This window comes from Benincasa hispida, chromosome 8 (genome assembly GCF_009727055.1).
Source record: "Benincasa hispida cultivar B227 chromosome 8, ASM972705v1, whole genome shotgun sequence".
NCBI lineage: Eukaryota > Viridiplantae > Streptophyta > Magnoliopsida > Cucurbitales > Cucurbitaceae > Benincasa > Benincasa hispida.
Genome location: NC_052356.1, coordinates 63,273,690 through 63,289,996, shown reverse-complemented (window position 1 = coordinate 63,289,996; position 16,307 = coordinate 63,273,690). Strand labels below are relative to the sequence as shown.

At 32.3% G+C, this 16,307-nt stretch overlaps 1 protein-coding gene across 1 annotated transcript; it reads right to left on the bottom strand.

The window, feature by feature from the left end:
* Nucleotides 1-4,864: 4,864 nt before the first annotated feature.
* LOC120083642 (pollen receptor-like kinase 4) lies at nt 4,865-8,882 on the bottom strand. The gene is made up of 3 exons (XM_039039477.1): nt 7,973-8,882; nt 6,657-7,289; nt 4,865-5,809 (listed from the first exon to the last, which is right to left on the bottom strand). Exons 1-3 carry the CDS (start codon nt 8,670-8,672, stop codon nt 5,166-5,168), a joined length of 1,977 nt encoding a protein of 658 aa, XP_038895405.1. The 5' UTR covers nt 8,673-8,882; the 3' UTR covers nt 4,865-5,165.
* Nucleotides 8,883-16,307: the final 7,425 nt, after the last annotated feature.

Below are 16,307 nucleotides of genomic sequence, written 5' to 3'. Positions count from 1 at the left end.
TGATATATGTTCAGCTAAACTGGAAAATAATTTTTATGTGCTAAAGCCATTAGCAACAAATTCCCTCCATAACATAAAGATGTTTATATCTGTCATAACTCAGTATAAAAGACTTAAAGTTTCTCCTAAATAAAATGGCCAACTTTAGTACCTACATTTAGGGCACATTAATCTCAATAGGATTGAGAGGTTGGTGAAGAATGGACTTCTAAGCGAGTTAAAAGATTTACCTGAGTGCGAGTCATGCCTTAAAGGCAAAATGACCAAAAGGCCTTTTACTGGAAAAGGTTATAGGACCAAAGAGCCTCTAGAGCTAGTGCATTCAGACCTTTGTGGTCCAATGAATGTGCGAGCCAGGGGAGACTATGAAACTTCATCAATTAAACTCTTTAATTAAAATAACCAACTTTCACTAATTGTCAATCATTCCACTAAAGACCGACGACTACATTCTTCGCACTACAAATATATTTCTATGTCCATTGGATATAATCAATCAACGTTGCGTTGACCCTTCACAAATTTCTCGTAAGTATAACTAGGTCAAAATTACCCTTTTGACAACTATGACTAAACCCCTCTTAGGCCAAGAGTGGGTGTGGCATCATATTGTTCAAGCCTCGAAATCAGCACTGAAGGGAGCAATTTCTCTACTTTCTCTAATTATAGAGAATGAATGAATTCCCTTTTGTGAAACTGCTTCCCAGCTTCCCAATCAGATGAATCTCTAAAATGGAAGGCATATTGAGTCGGTGATACAAACCACTTTTACCTACAAATCAAAAGACCGTCTTCATAGGCAGGAGTTCATAGCTCATTCAAGATTCAGGTCAAGTCACCTATGATCATCTTGGTGAAATGTAAATCTCTTTTATCAACGGTGTTAAATAACAAGACTATTCATTTCGTGGTCCAGTCTTATACAAACTCTTTGTAGAGAATGCCCACGCTCACATGTTTCCACATGAATGATTAGGATTAAATCATTTGTAGCACTTTACAACAATTGTGACAACTACAAAGTGGGTAGTATTCGTAGTGTCACTAGGATAAAGTATCTAGCCTTATCCATCTACTACAAACCATTCAGGTTATCTCTTAAACATGATCTACCTGTATGTCTCCACATACATGCTTAAGTTACAAAATATAACCTAGGATCTTAGTTTATTGGTTTTGTAGGTTAATGCTACTAAATGTCAAATAAAATACCTATTATTTTATTAGATAAATAAATTGTTTATACATTACAATTACAAATTACTGGACTTACAAGATTTAGGGCATCAACCCCAACAATCTTCTATTTATCCTAAAGATAGTGGAGCATCATAAAAGTCAAACTATTACACAAGTACACAAAAGCAAGAAACTAGGGCATACAATACAAGCCCAATACAAAATCTCCCAGTTGCTTTAGACTAGATATGACCTACGTCTAATAAATACACCAAGATTGGTAATCCAATTTGGTGATAAACCACCTATGTCTTGGGGCAATGTGCTTGATAAAGATATCTCACTAATATATGAAAGTCAATCGATTACAACGTTGTACTTATCTATAAATAACAATGATCACAATGACTCACGTACAACCCGACTTAATTGATCACCTAGGCTCCCTCTAGATGTGAAACTCCCCCTCTCTTAAACTTAGGCTCCCCTAAGTATGTGAATATTAGTGTCAAAACACTTAGGATCTCCCTAAGTGTGTGAGGCTCCTTCTCACTTGATGATATCTTTCCTTCTACTTATGAACTCCCTTCACATAAGAACTTAGGCTCCCTGATGTTTTTGGAGAATGCTTGTCATAATCCTCACCTAGAGAATTCTTGTCGTAATCCTCTCTTCGACAATCAAATAATATTTTTAATTCACCGAACCGATTACTTATACTACTAGGTAGCACAAGAAGCAAGTACTGGATCAAACCATAGGGAGCCTAAGATAGAATCTCTTATAAGCTAAATTCACCATCGAAAAGCAATAAAAACGAGGGTTTTGTGTTTTTTGACAGGAACAACTAAATGTGGAAACTAAAATTGCGAAAAAGTAAGATAAATTGAGAAAGAGAGAGATCAAGCACAAGATTACCTATGTCGGTTTAGAGATCGTCGTATTTTCTACGAATCTAATCATCGATTATTTATAAAAACATTCTTGACTTAACTATTTCTAAGTCTAATCGAAGTAAAAAAAATCCCTAACAAACTCCCTAATCAAAATCAACATGCGTCGATTCCTAAATCAACTAAGCTCATTACAAAGGCAACTTACTTAGCTAATTGCATTACGTTATTGGATTGATTAGAACATTAAGTAGGATTGGCCAAATATAATCTAATGTATTTCCAATATTTAGGTTTTGTTATCAATTAAGTGATCCTAGAAGACTAGAAATCATGCCATAATTCAAGTTAAAACCTATTAATACTGAATTAAGCATGCTTTCAATGCAATTACAGACATTAAAATCATGCATAACAAAGACAAACATACAAGAAATTGGGTTGTCAATTCATCTACTTATATGCTTGCTCTAGAAATTAAATCATAGAAAGGAAATCAATAAGAAACAACAAGATTCAAGAAGAGTTCATAATAAATCTCATAAAATTTAAAGAAAGACTCTAAAAGCCTAAAAAACGGATGTTGTAGCCTACAATCATTCATCAAATCCGACTCACGATGCCAAGATTTACAATTACAAATCAAAATTACAAGGAAATCTCATGAGTTTTGGCCAAGAATGGTTAAAATCAAGCAAAACGCTTTCAAAGTCAGCCTCACTCTCCTCTTTCTTTATCTAAATAAAAAATAAACGTCTTTATACAATAGTCATAGCGTAACTATGCTATAGCCAAGCGTAATTATGCTGGTTTTTTTTAATCGCAACATAAAGGTTTAGCATAATGCAAGCGTTGATACGCTGGGGTGTTTTGGGTAGACGCACGCACTCGGTGTAATCACGTCAATCTCTGTAGTGTAACTACACTGAGCACAGTGTTGTTACGCTGCCCTGTATCCTCACATTCTGCCTTGTAGCGCAATGTTGAAATGTTGAGGGAGGGTAATTACATTGTGGGCGATGCGCTACGATGTGAAGATACTGCCTTTGAGACATTATGCTTGCTAGAGAGTAATTACGCTATATTGTGGTAATTTGTCTCCTTTAAAACTCAGATGCTCAAATTAACTCCAAATTGTTTTAAAATAACCCCGATTGCCTCGTAATTGTTGATTCTACATCTTGAGCGCTTAATACGTACAAAATACAATAATAAACATGTAAAATCCATCAACAAACCTAAATTAAGCCAAGGAAAATAGTACTTTTATGGTGCTATCACTCCCCCTAAATCTTGAGAGCTCTCTTCTCGATGAATAACACCTTAGGCTCCTTCTAAGGCTTGAGAAATCCTTCTCAATGATCAAAATCTTAGGCTCCCCTAAGACCAATCTACCTTCATGAATTGAAGTAAGAACAAGTGAATGACGCACCACAACGAATAGCTCAAAGAACTTCTTGTGAACCAAGTAGCGCCATAAGAATTTTGTGAAGCTCACAAAATGATCTCACAAACAATTAATGCGGCAATCCTAGCACAAGAACTTCTTAAGCTTAAATAGCGCAGTGGAATGATGGACAATATTCCCACAAAATCGTCAGTTCACCAAAAAGGAAAAAAATCCAAAAAAAGAAATATATGCCGAATAAGTTAAATAAGGAAAGAAATATTATGCAAATTTGACAACTGGAAGAACAATCTTTGAGAGACAAATTCTGAAAGTCCAAGGAGTTAAGTCAGGAACTTAAACAAATATATTTAGCCAATATCATAATTCTAACACATTCGATTAGTATTGTTTAATTAACTTAATTGAATATGTATTATTTGGTTAGTGATACATTACCTACTTGTCATGCATCTTGGCTTAATCCTTAGAACTTAATGCGATTGATTAATATGTTTAGTATGCATTATATCTAATAATGTGTTACCTGATTAGGTCTTTTGAACTTTTATTTAGCATTACTAAATGTGTTAGGCAATAATAGAAGTAAAAATGCATACATTTGATGATTGAGTAAACAATGGGGATACCTGAAAAACCTGAGCTAGCTAGATATTTAAACCATTATTCTTTTCATATAACTTTCAGTATTTTCTACATTTACGCTTTTCAAACTCTTTACTTTTCAAGCATATCAAACTCCCCTTCGATTAATTTGGAACTTTTAAGCATATTTGCTGAGAAATTAGATCGTTTTTCTATGGATCGACACCTACCACTTTTACCGTAGAGTTTAGGAGGAAGCTGAATTTTATTTGATCAAGAGAGTCGACGAACGTTGCTATCGCAAAGGTAAATAAAGAGAAAGATATCTAACTTCAACTCACAACTACAAGTACTATAATGCCCAATTCTCCATTGAGTAATACTTCATTTTTCATTTGTATGTAAGACCTTTATTACAACTTTTATATGTATATTTCATTTTCAATATTATGAACTATATATAATACATAGTTTTCAATTAGCATGTAAAATAGATTGAAATCAAGATCGTAAAAGGAAAAAAATGAGATAGAAGTATTTATTTGTAAATAAGTCGACTAATTTTTTTATATTAAAAACAATCCATATATTAATTTGTGTGATGTTTTTTTATTTTTAAAATTCTGTTAGAGAGGATTGGGACCACAAAAGAAGTAATACATATTAATTAAGTTGCGCCAAAAAGAAAAAAAAAGAAGAGGGTGTATGCAATAATTTTTCTTATTTTTCATACCTTACCGCTGATTAATTATGTGGTGCAGGGTTGTCAACGGATGGTAGCTAGCAAAAGAGAAAGATAGCGAGGATGAGACAAAACAAAGAGGAAAAAAAACGATGCTCTAATTTTACAAAACTCATACCAAATTCCTGCCTTACATATTAATCAACAACCTGACTTGAAGAAAAGAAAATATATAGAGAGAGAGGGAAAAAAGAAAAAGGAAAAGAGAAAAAAAGTAAATTTAATTTGTTCATTGTGTTGGTCCTTGAGAAATTAAAATGAAAGGAAGGGTAGAGAAGAATTGAGCGACGCAACGGGGATTGGAAGAAAAACAAAGGTTGGGGTATGGTAGAGCATTGAAATTGAAAGTGATAATGGATCAAACAGGAATTTGCGAATGACGAGAAGTTGGAGAGAAGTTATCTCCATCGTCATTATCACTCAAATCTTCATCATTCAAATCTTCAATTTGTGCAACTACTTGATTGAAATCCAACCGTCTGTCCACATCTTCCTCACAGCAACTTAACGCAATCTTTAGCATTTTCAGCAACTCCCCTTTATTGCTTTCCCTAGCTCGCCCCAGCTCTGCATCGAACACTAGTTGAGTCTTCTTTTCCTTGATCATGTTGTTAACCCAACTCGCTAGGTCAGCTTTCGAGTCGTGGTTCCGAGTCAGGTAGTTCTCTGGGAACCGACCCGTTATCATCTCCAGAATCACAATGCCGAAGCTCCACACGTCGGTCTTCTTAGTTATGCGCCCGACTTGCGCGTACTCCGGGGATTTGTAAGCCATCATCAGGCTCTGCCCCTGCTCTAGGTTGGCTACTGGGATTAGACCGTAATCCGTCAGTAGAGGCTCCATTGATTCATCAAGAAGTACGTTTGAAGATTTCAGATGCCCGTGGGCTGCTACTATGTTTGGCAACGATGTGTACAAGTAAGATAACCCTCTTGCTATTCCTCTAATGATCTTCAATCTTGTTGCCCAATCCAGCCCTGTCTCTTCTAGGTTGTGGTTCCCTGTGTCAGTCAAATTCATGGTTAAAAGTATCCATATGATTAAATTTATTATAATCTTCCGGCTTATGCTAGTATATGGTCTCTTTTTGTCATTTATCTTTCCACTTCCGCCCGTTTTGATATTTATAATTTAAAAACCTATTTTGCTCTCTATATTTTTATTTTTTTTAAGTTCATCTATGATCAAAATATGTTTAGCACTACTTTTATATCTATTTCTGAAACAAATTTATGGTTGTAATTTAAGAAATTGAATTTAAATTGTGATGTCAAAATTTTGATCGAAACAAATGAGATAAAAATGAAAATAAAATGAGATGTTTGGAACCTCAACATGCTTTGAGTAGAGTGAGGTACTGTAGCACACTTCAATGTTTGAGACTCCCGTTATAATTAAAGTTACCATTAGCTATGGTAAAACTATTTGAAAATCTTAATTGTCTACTGTATTTACTATTTTATAACCAACTCAAAGGCCCTAAAGAGATCCAAAGAGACTAAGGACACCAAAGCAAAAGTTTTCAAAATACAATTATACTAACTAAAATAGTATTTGATCTATATAAAATGAATTAAAGCAAAAAGTATACAAACTAAAATAGTGTTCTCTTTATATCCATATAATTAATATATATATATATAAAAAAAAAAAAAAAAAACTTGGATGTAACTCATCTATTGTGATAGCATCCAATAAAACATTGCCGTATGACATTTTATTTGAAAAAAAAAACTAAATTATTTTTATTTTTTTGTCGGATGCATGACTGTAACTGATTATTATGGTGAATAATAGGTGTAGTTGAGAATTTGGATATTGCAGCAATTATATTAGTAATTTAATTACCATGCAGATGGCTGGCCAAACTCCCATTATCCACAAAGTCCGAAATCAAGAGCTTCTCTTCCTTCCTGTAGTAATAAGCAACCAAAGGGAGTAAATTTGGATGAGTCAATCTACCCAGCCTTCTCATATGCTCATGAAACTCCTCTCTTCCCACATTGTTCATATGCTTATAACGCTTCACCACCACAGCATTACAAAGTATAGTTGCTTTATAAGAAGAACCAAATGAGCCACTCCCAAGTATTTCCGCCGACGCTCTTAAGAGGTCCTGTAAATCGAACCTCTCCCTGTCATCCCTCACGAACAACAGTTTCCCATGTTCAGCCCCTCTCTTCGAAGCCTGAGCCACTGACGACTCCGTCGATCTGTATCCTTCTCCTGCCGCTGCCGTTGCCATTGGCTTAGCATTCGTGTATTTGTTTTGATCCTCTTCAATTATAATGCCTGGACTCCCCTTCCCTAGTTGCAATGCAGCTGGCTGGCTCCTCAAATTCAATATGATGAAAATTGCAGCTACCACTGCTAACGTTACCCCCAAAATTATCATTATCACTGCGATTTTTAGCAGCCCTGAGGATGATATCGCGGCCTTCCCGCATGCTGGTAGAGGATCCCCACATAGATCACTGTTACCTACAATACAACCATTCATTATAATACTTATAATAAAAGACTTATGTGTCTGCTGCACCTATTTTGTGCAGTTGTGCATTCTAATAAAATTGTCCTACGGTAACTTTTCTTTTTTAAAAAAATTTTAACTGTTTTTATTATTATAATTTTTTTTATCATGTAATAAGGGAGGGATGTATGAAATTAAGTTGCACCTAATTATTGTCCATACTTATATCCAACCCAACTTACAAATTTGCTATAATGTATAAATTATGTTATTATTAAAGTCTTGATTATTTAATTTATTATTTTTGAAAATTAAACTTATAAATACTACTTTAATCGTAAATTTCTGTGTTTAGTTATTATTTTTTTACTTGTTTTCAAAACCCAACTCAGGTTTAGAAATTAAGAAAAAACAACTTCTTTTAAGAGAAAAACTGGTTAGTTTGCACCTATTTATGCTTTTTGTATAGCATAGAGAGTTGTCTAAAAAAAAATTTGCTAAATGACAATTTTTTAAAAAATAAAGTTAATTGTTTTTGTCTTTTTCTAGATAATATCTTTGTTTTGAAAATTTGATTTAAAAATTCATATCACTGTAAGAAATGTGAAAACCATAGGTAGAAGGAAACAAATATACATTCTAAAAAACCAAAAATAAAAAAGGAAAATTGTTATGAGAGGGGAGCGTAAGTTACCTGAAAAGCAGGTAGGATCCATATGGATTAAGCTACTAGGAATTGGGCCCTCCAATTCATTGTTGGAAACATTAAGTTTCTTCAAAGTATCCATTTCAAGTTGAGGGATTTGGCCTTTGAATTTGTTTCCATCAAGTCTCAACTCCATAAGCCTAGACAGTGAAGCGAGAGATGAGGGAATGTTGCCGGTGAATTCATTATTGGTCAAAAACACTTTCTTCAAAAATTTCATACCCGAAAAGGCATCGTCTGGGATTTCTCCTGAAAAATGGTTATAAGAAAGATAAACAGACCGTAAACTCCCTAATTTGCTTATAACAGGGGGCCAAGACCCAACCAATGTGTTGTTCATGAAGCTGAGTGTGCGCAAACGAGTCAAAGAAACAAGAGGATTCACATTAACTTCTCCCTTAAGCCCCATATTCTCAAGCCTTAGACCCCTAACATGCCCATTCAAGCAAAGCACACCCGCCCAATTTGCCTTGTGGTTGTCGCAAGGAGGGACCGAGGGGTGCCAGTTGTTAAGAGCCGCGGCCGAGGTCAAGGACCGCTTGAATTGAAGCAGCGTCTCGGCGTCTGTGGCCGAGAATGCCATCATTATGCATGAGGATGAAAGGAAGAAGAATAGGAAGAGGGAAGCGGCGCTGATGGTTGGGGCCGGTGCGCGCATAAGCCCCGCCACGCGCACGCCCGTTGGCATTGGCCTTCAAAACTGAACCACCAATGTGGTTCCCAATTAACATATACACTCAACTACGCGTTGGTGGAAAATGCATGGGGCAGCCTAAAGAACGTCCCCTTAATAAAATGTGGAGTCTCTTTTTTTTTTTTCTTTAAATTAATTTTGTGATGTTTAATTAAAGAAGGTTATGGACAAAAGATTTGGCGTTCAAACTAAAGAAGACTGGAAGGAATTGAAGGGTACGCTTAAATTGCAACCCATCCTCCCTTTCCATGACCACTTACGATGGGGAGATATCCAAGGCCAGCCTTTAAATTTTTTAGGATCTACCCAATTTCTGTTGCCTCTTAACTATTTTGTTATCAACCCTATTTTATTTGTTTTATTACGTTTTTTTAATGGTTTGTTTATTATTATTTGGTTATCTATGTGTATTTATCTTTGTAGTGGTAGTTAAGCCGTTATATTTGTTTTAATTGCTCTAACTACATTCGGTAATCAGTATGCCATATTTTTAATGGCGCTTTACCGAAAAATTATTCATTGAATTCGCCAGACTCGTAATAATCATTGAATGTGAGTTAGAAAAATTGTAAGTTCCTAATTAATAACTAATTAATATAAATTCGAGCACCTAGCTAATATGAAACCATATGAACCACCCACTAAATTCACCAAGTCACATCAAATTCATTAAATGGCACCGGCTAGTTATAAAAAGAAACTTCATTTGTCTATTTAGATGTAAGTATAATTATTTCACTTCCCTAATAACCCATTAGTAATTTATGAATAAAACTATCAATATAATTTTATATTTAAGTGAATAATACAAAATTTATTTTTGATATTAAAATTTGAAATTTAGGCTGGTTTAGAATGGCTTAGGAAAAAAAAAACGAATATTTTTCAGAAATTTATTTTTATTTAAATACTTTTGATAAAAACTCTTTAAATTAAGGAAAATTGCAATAGATAGCAAATTATGAATAAGGTTTAGCAATCTTGTTTTCAACTTTTAAAATTTTTCAAAAAAGGTAAAATCTTTAAAAATTATTTTGAAGTCTAAAATCGTGTTATTGATTAAGAATAGGGTTCTGACATTTAAAATTTTCTTATTCCAAAATTACCCTTATAATAAAAGCCCATCTTTTTCTCCCTCATTTTCTCCATCTACACGTTTTTGTTATAGCTTTAGCCCTAAAATCACAAACAAGAAGCGACAAGTTCAACCATGACTTCTCTACGACAGAGATAGAGATTTTAGCCGCTATTTACGACAACATATTTCCTCTTTTTCCGTTTGATTCATCAAACAACTGCAACAATGGAATTGATATAACTGACGTCGACGGTGGTGGCATGAAGGCGTTTTACGTGTTGTTAGGTTTGCAACCTCCGATTCATAACAAGGTGAGTTGATTGATCGACTTATGACAAATTCTCCATGTTTTTCTTCTTTAATTTGATGTGTATTTTGAGAAATTAAAATTAGGTTATTGAGATGGTGAGGAAGAGAGAATGGATTGAATTTATGATTTTGGTGAGAGTGATGTGGATACTAGCTATAAGGTTAAGGGCATTGAGTAGGTGGTTTAGGAATTAGACTTTTTAATAGTCCTTGCATGATGCTTTTTAAAAGAGTCAAAAGCAATTATACAATCATTAGATCGTAATTAGAGAACAATCAGATTGTAATCATAATAATATATTTTCAACAATCAGATAATAATTAGTATCATTGATAATCAAATAACAATTAATATTAAATAGTTATCAGACAACAATTATATAATAAATTAGTATCATTAGCAATCGGTATAAGATAGCAATTGAACAACAATCAAAATCGAATAAATATCGACCAAATAACATTCAGTATCATTGAGAATCAATATCAGATAGTAATTATACAACAATCGGTATCATTAACAATTATATAACAATCAATACCAAATAAAAATTAAAAGGAAAATCATTATCATTAGCAATATCAAATAGCAATTTTGATGTTGAGAAGGGTCCTTATTTGCATATTGTTCTCAACAATCTAAAAAAATTGAGAATGAACTAGCAATGAGTCTAAGATAGCAATAAGATATAAATCACAAACTACATTTTATTAAATAGATTTAAGTTATTAATCAGATGGAAATAAAAAGTAAACTATTTACTATGGAATAGAAATTACATAAAAATCATATGACAATCACAAACTACTTAGTATCAAATAATAATCAGTATTAAATAGCAACTAGATGGTTGTTCGTATCATTAATTATCATTATTAGATAGTATTCATACAACAATTAGATATCAAGTAGTATCATTGAAAAACGATATCATATATTAATTAGACAATAATTAAATGACAATCAGTATCATATAGTAATCATATAACAATCAGATAATAATTGGTATCATATTTACAATCAATATCATATAGTACACGAAGAAATTGGTAATTAGATAATAATTAATATAAAATAAACAAAAATCAGATAGAAAATAAATATCATTAGCAATCTGCATAAGATAGCAATCAGATAACAAGCGGTATCAAATAGCAATCAGACAGTAATAAGACAATAATTAGATAGCAAGTGGTATCATTGGTAATCAGAAGATAATCATATGGTAATCAAATGACAATTAGATGCAATCACACATTTTTAACTGTGAGGGTCATTTTGGTCATCTAGATATTTCAATTGGGTTGGGCTTACAAAATTTACCATTTTTTCAAAATCATAAAATATGGTCTACGGGCCTAATTTTAACAAATCAATTTGACATTTGTGCAAGTGCCCCTTAAATTAAAACCCACACGTGTTTGACAATAAGTATTTTTATATAAAGTTTGTTTGGTTTATCATATACTAAAAGTATTTTTATTAATGATAAATTACTATAAAAAACGACCGTAAAATATCATAAACTAATAATTTAAATTAATGGTCGTAGAAGTTGGTCATATGGGCTAGTCGCTGGTGACGGTGGTTATCAGAGTTGGCCGACAGAAGGTAGTGGTAGCCATGACAATATAGTAGAAGTGAGAATTAGGAAGAAATTAACCATCAAACACTCAAAATTCATTGTCTAAAAGTTGGTTTCTAGTATTTATTATAATCCAACTTTTTTTTCCTCTAAACTCATTTTTCAAAATTCATTTTGAGTGATTGTCAAACACTTCAATTTTTTTTCAAAGTGACTTATTTTTTAAAATTAAACACTTGAAAATGTATTCCAATCAAACAGATTAACATATAGAAACGACATCAATGATAATATGAAAAAGGGAGGGCATATTTGAATTCGTAATGAATAAAAATTTGAACATTTAATCTCTTGGTCGAACCATTATTTTTAACCACTTGAATGGTTGAAAATTCTTTGAAATAAAATAATTTCATCACTTTACATATACATACATACATACATATCTCTTATACACATCTAGATGTGTATAAGAGTAACATATTGAGGGTTGTTCAAGACAAGACCAAAGTTCATGGGTGGGCCCAATCCCAAAGGGTACTGGAGAAAAGGCATAGAGAAACACGTGTCCTAAAACCAAAATGTTAATGTCACTATATTTGGGCTAACCAACTGAATCAATAAATATATACCAAATGGTAAATTAACGAGTTGAGGCTGTGCTGGATCTCAATAACCTTGCACCAGAAACATCCTTAAAACCACTTGTCGTCACACATAATCGTGAGCATATATCAGAGTGAAGGGATTGAAACTCAATGCGAAAGCTTGTAAACGCGTGTGCCATTGAATTCAATTTTGGAAAACATTAAAAACAAAGAAAAACACATACAAGATAAACATTCTAAATAGCATGTTTTTACAAGGAAGATGAGGCTTACCTTTGAAGATCGTCTTTTGTGTAATTCCTCCTGAAGAACACAAGAAAATATAATTTTTTTTTTGAAGTAAAAAACATGCTTTTTTGGACAGAGATACTATTTAACCAAATTAAAAAAAATGGTTCCTTCGTATATTTATAATTATTATTGTAATTTTTTTTTTCATTTGTATGATTTTTGCAATTAGATGTATTAGTTCCACATATAGCAAGCTTCTCCCAACTCGAACAAGAATCTATCCGAGGGATACTATCACAAGTGTTACTTTACTAATCTTTGGCAAAAATCTAGATGGTGGGATCAACCTTTGGAAAAGGGAAGAAAATTTTGCAGAGTAACGGTTCTGTAAAACTTTTGTGAGTCAGAAAGATTTTGTGAGAGAGAATTCTTGAATTCTTCTTTTTTTTTTTAAGCAGTATATTAACATTCATTCTTCATCTCACTTTGATAAAAAAGATAAGAAGATGAGGGTGGGGAGTTCCAATAACTCCCCATCAATGCACAAAAATAATTCCCCTGTAACGGGGAGTTAAGTTTATTTAATATAAATTATATTAAATAATATTTAATATAATATAATTAAATAAATAATTAATCAATTAATCCTTAATTAATTAATTTAATGATGTATTTTAATCATATTATAATGAATATCTCTCATAACCTGTAGTTTTAATATGAATCTTATTCACATTAATTTTACCTATAATTTTATACGAAACATATTCATATAATTAACATTTGAATATTTTTCAAATATATCTCTCTCTTATATTATAAAGTTTAAGTTTGAATTTTATTCAAAATTAACTTTATACTATAATGTATCTATATACACTATACTAATTGCATCTCATACAATTAATATTCCCTTATTTAATTTGAATTATTCAAATTAATCCAAAACTAAAATGATACTTGTTTTATCCATAGTGAACTAGCAAGGGAACCTAATGGATCTACAAATTAGAAGCTCCAATGATATAAGATTAATTAATTAAACTCTCTAATAAAATTAATCAATGTTCATTAATTGTGTATCACTCCACTAAAGACCCACAACTACACTACTCGCAATGTAAATATATTTTTGTGTCCATGGATATAACTATTACCAGTAATTTAACCCTTCATGAACTGCTCGTAATTATAGCTAGGTCAAATCACTATTTTACTCTTGTAATTACCTCTTATTTCTTAAGTACCCTGATCCCTCTAACGAACAATCAGTCTACAATCCAACTATAAGCTAAATCCCTCTTGGGCCAATGAAAGGGTGATCCCTCATTGTTCAAGACCCGAAATTAGCCCTTAAGGGAGCAATTCATCTACTTACCCTAACGATGAAAAAAAAAATGAATTCTATCTTGTGTAGCTATGTTTCTAGCTCCCTACTCAGACAAATTTCCAAAATGGTAGGTTTATTGAGTTGGCGAAACTGGTTAATCTTACCTATAGAAATTAAAGGAGCCTCACAAACAGGAGTTCAGAACTCAGGATTGAGGTCGAGTTACTAATGGTCATCCTAAGAAATGTTAATCTCTTCACTTAACGGTGTTATAAAGAGCTATTAATCATTTCGTGGTCCGGTCTTATATAAACTCTTTATATAGAATATCTCCACTCACATGTTTCTACATGAATGATTTGGATCAAATTGTTTAATTTGTAACACTTACAACTCTTGTAACATTTACAAAGTGGGTCGTATCTGTAGTGTCACCAGGATAAGACACTTAACCTTATCCATATACTATAGACCATCTAGGTTATTTCTTGAACATGATCAATCTATATGTCTACCATATACATGTTCAAGTTACATAAAATAATCTTGGACTCTAGTTTATTGAATTGAGTTAATGCAATCTAAATGTCAAATAAAATAACTCCTAATTTTATTAAATAATAATTCATACATACAATTTACAAACTACGAGAATAACAAATTAAGGACACTAATCCCAACACGGAGGACAAATTTATAAATAGCCCCATTGAAATCACCCCTGGGGAGAGAGTAAGTAATCTCAAAAGAAGAAAGTCGACTTTACCTCTTTTAGTGCTTAGTTGAATTATTCACACCATGTATTAACTTAGGCATGCATCAGAGTGCACTCGACACCACACCAATGCGAGGATCTCTTACACAAGTCAACTTGAATTAGATCGAGACTAGACCAAAGGGAGGCGAGCTGGAGGTCAAGGAAACAATGTGAATTTTGTTGTTTTCATTGTTTCTTTATTTTCCTATAATTTGCTCTTACAAAATTGTTATTTTCTCGTATTATATAGCTATGTTTATTTTTGTGATTTTCCTTTATTTTATTTGTGGAGGTTACCAAAGATGGTTGTTGGAAGTTTTATCAGAGTAGGTTGTTGGTAATAGCCACCAAAGGTGGTCGACGCAGGGCGATGATTAGCCAGTACAACCATGGTGGAAGTGAGATAGAAGACTAGTGAGACATTTTAGTAGTTTTATCTATTATACAAATTAAGAAAATATTAACCATTACAAACTAAAAAATAATTTTTCTAGAACGTGATTCCAAGTATTACCCTTTTATAAAGAAAAATACTTAGGTGCATCATAGGTCGCACCTATCGTTGTTCATCCTATAAAATTCTCCAATCCTAATTTGACACGTGACAAAATTTTCTTACTTCTTTTCTGAAATATTTTAAAAATTTTATGTGAGTAATGAGAGTGAGATACATAAAGATAAGTACTATCCAACATGCACTTAAGTATTATCCTTTCATAAACTCATTTTAGAAGCTATTTTGAATAGTGGTAAAAAACTCCAACATTTTTAAAATATATTTTTTTTTTCAAAATTAAATCCTTGAAAATTTAAATTAAAATAGACCTTTCATTTCAACTAACTCAAACGGGTGAACAAAAGCATATAACTGGCACAATACCATTATCAGCAAAGCCTGGAGAAATTTGAAACTACCAATCAATAGAAACAGCATAAAAATAAATTTATTAAAAATATTGAACTGGAAGTTAAAAGTTTCTAATTATGATGGACATGCTTAGCTTTAGAAATAGAATACCAGAAGCTTTATTGGTGGAAAAAGGCATGTATTTGACATGACAGCCATTTCCATGACAATAGAGATTAAAGAAGGGAAAAGGAAAGTGAGGAAAAAACAATAATAAAAATAAAAGGAAGCTTTTAATTATTATGTTGCCTCATAAATTAATTATCCCAAACAACCCTTTTTGGAAAATGAAAAAAATAAGTGGTAATGTCCTTTTCTTGCCTTTTGTGGGCATTGAATAAAGTATTATCAATCCATAATTATCTTTCCAAAGTTCTGTACCCCAGCTGCTTTATTGTGGTCAAATCCATTAAATAAATATAACATCGACAACTTTAAACTTTTTGAAATTAAAAAAAAAAAAAAAAACAGAAAATACTTCTTTTTCTTAAAAATTAATAAATAAATAACTCATTTTATGCCTCTAAAGCTTTTTTCATGATAAATTATTTTAAACGTTAATGTCAGTTTTTCAATTCATAATTAATCTAAATCGGAGAACTCAATATTGCATGTAGATTCTTTTCTTAGTTTCATAAAGGGTTGACTTATGGTACTTGACCAATCGACCTATGCTAACTTTAAATATAAACTAATTTAAAGGTTAGATATAATGTCAACATAATTAGACAATCACCCTCTTTACTAATTTTAAACCCAACATAAGAATATGAACAAATTCAAATGAAGCATATGCCCCATCTCAAAAGTATTCTCAATCTCA

Coding starts and splice junctions, on each gene's coding strand:
- LOC120083642 (XM_039039477.1), bottom strand. CDS start 8,672: ATGCCAACGGGCGTGCGCGTGGCGGGGCTTATGCGCGCACCGGCCCCA. Junction 7,290..7,972: donor GGATCCTACCTGCTTTTCAG/GTAACTTACGCT, acceptor GTTGTATTGTAG/GTAACAGTGATCTATGTGGG. Junction 5,810..6,656: donor TTTGGCCAGCCATCTGCATG/GTAATTAAATTA, acceptor TGACTGACACAG/GGAACCACAACCTAGAAGAG.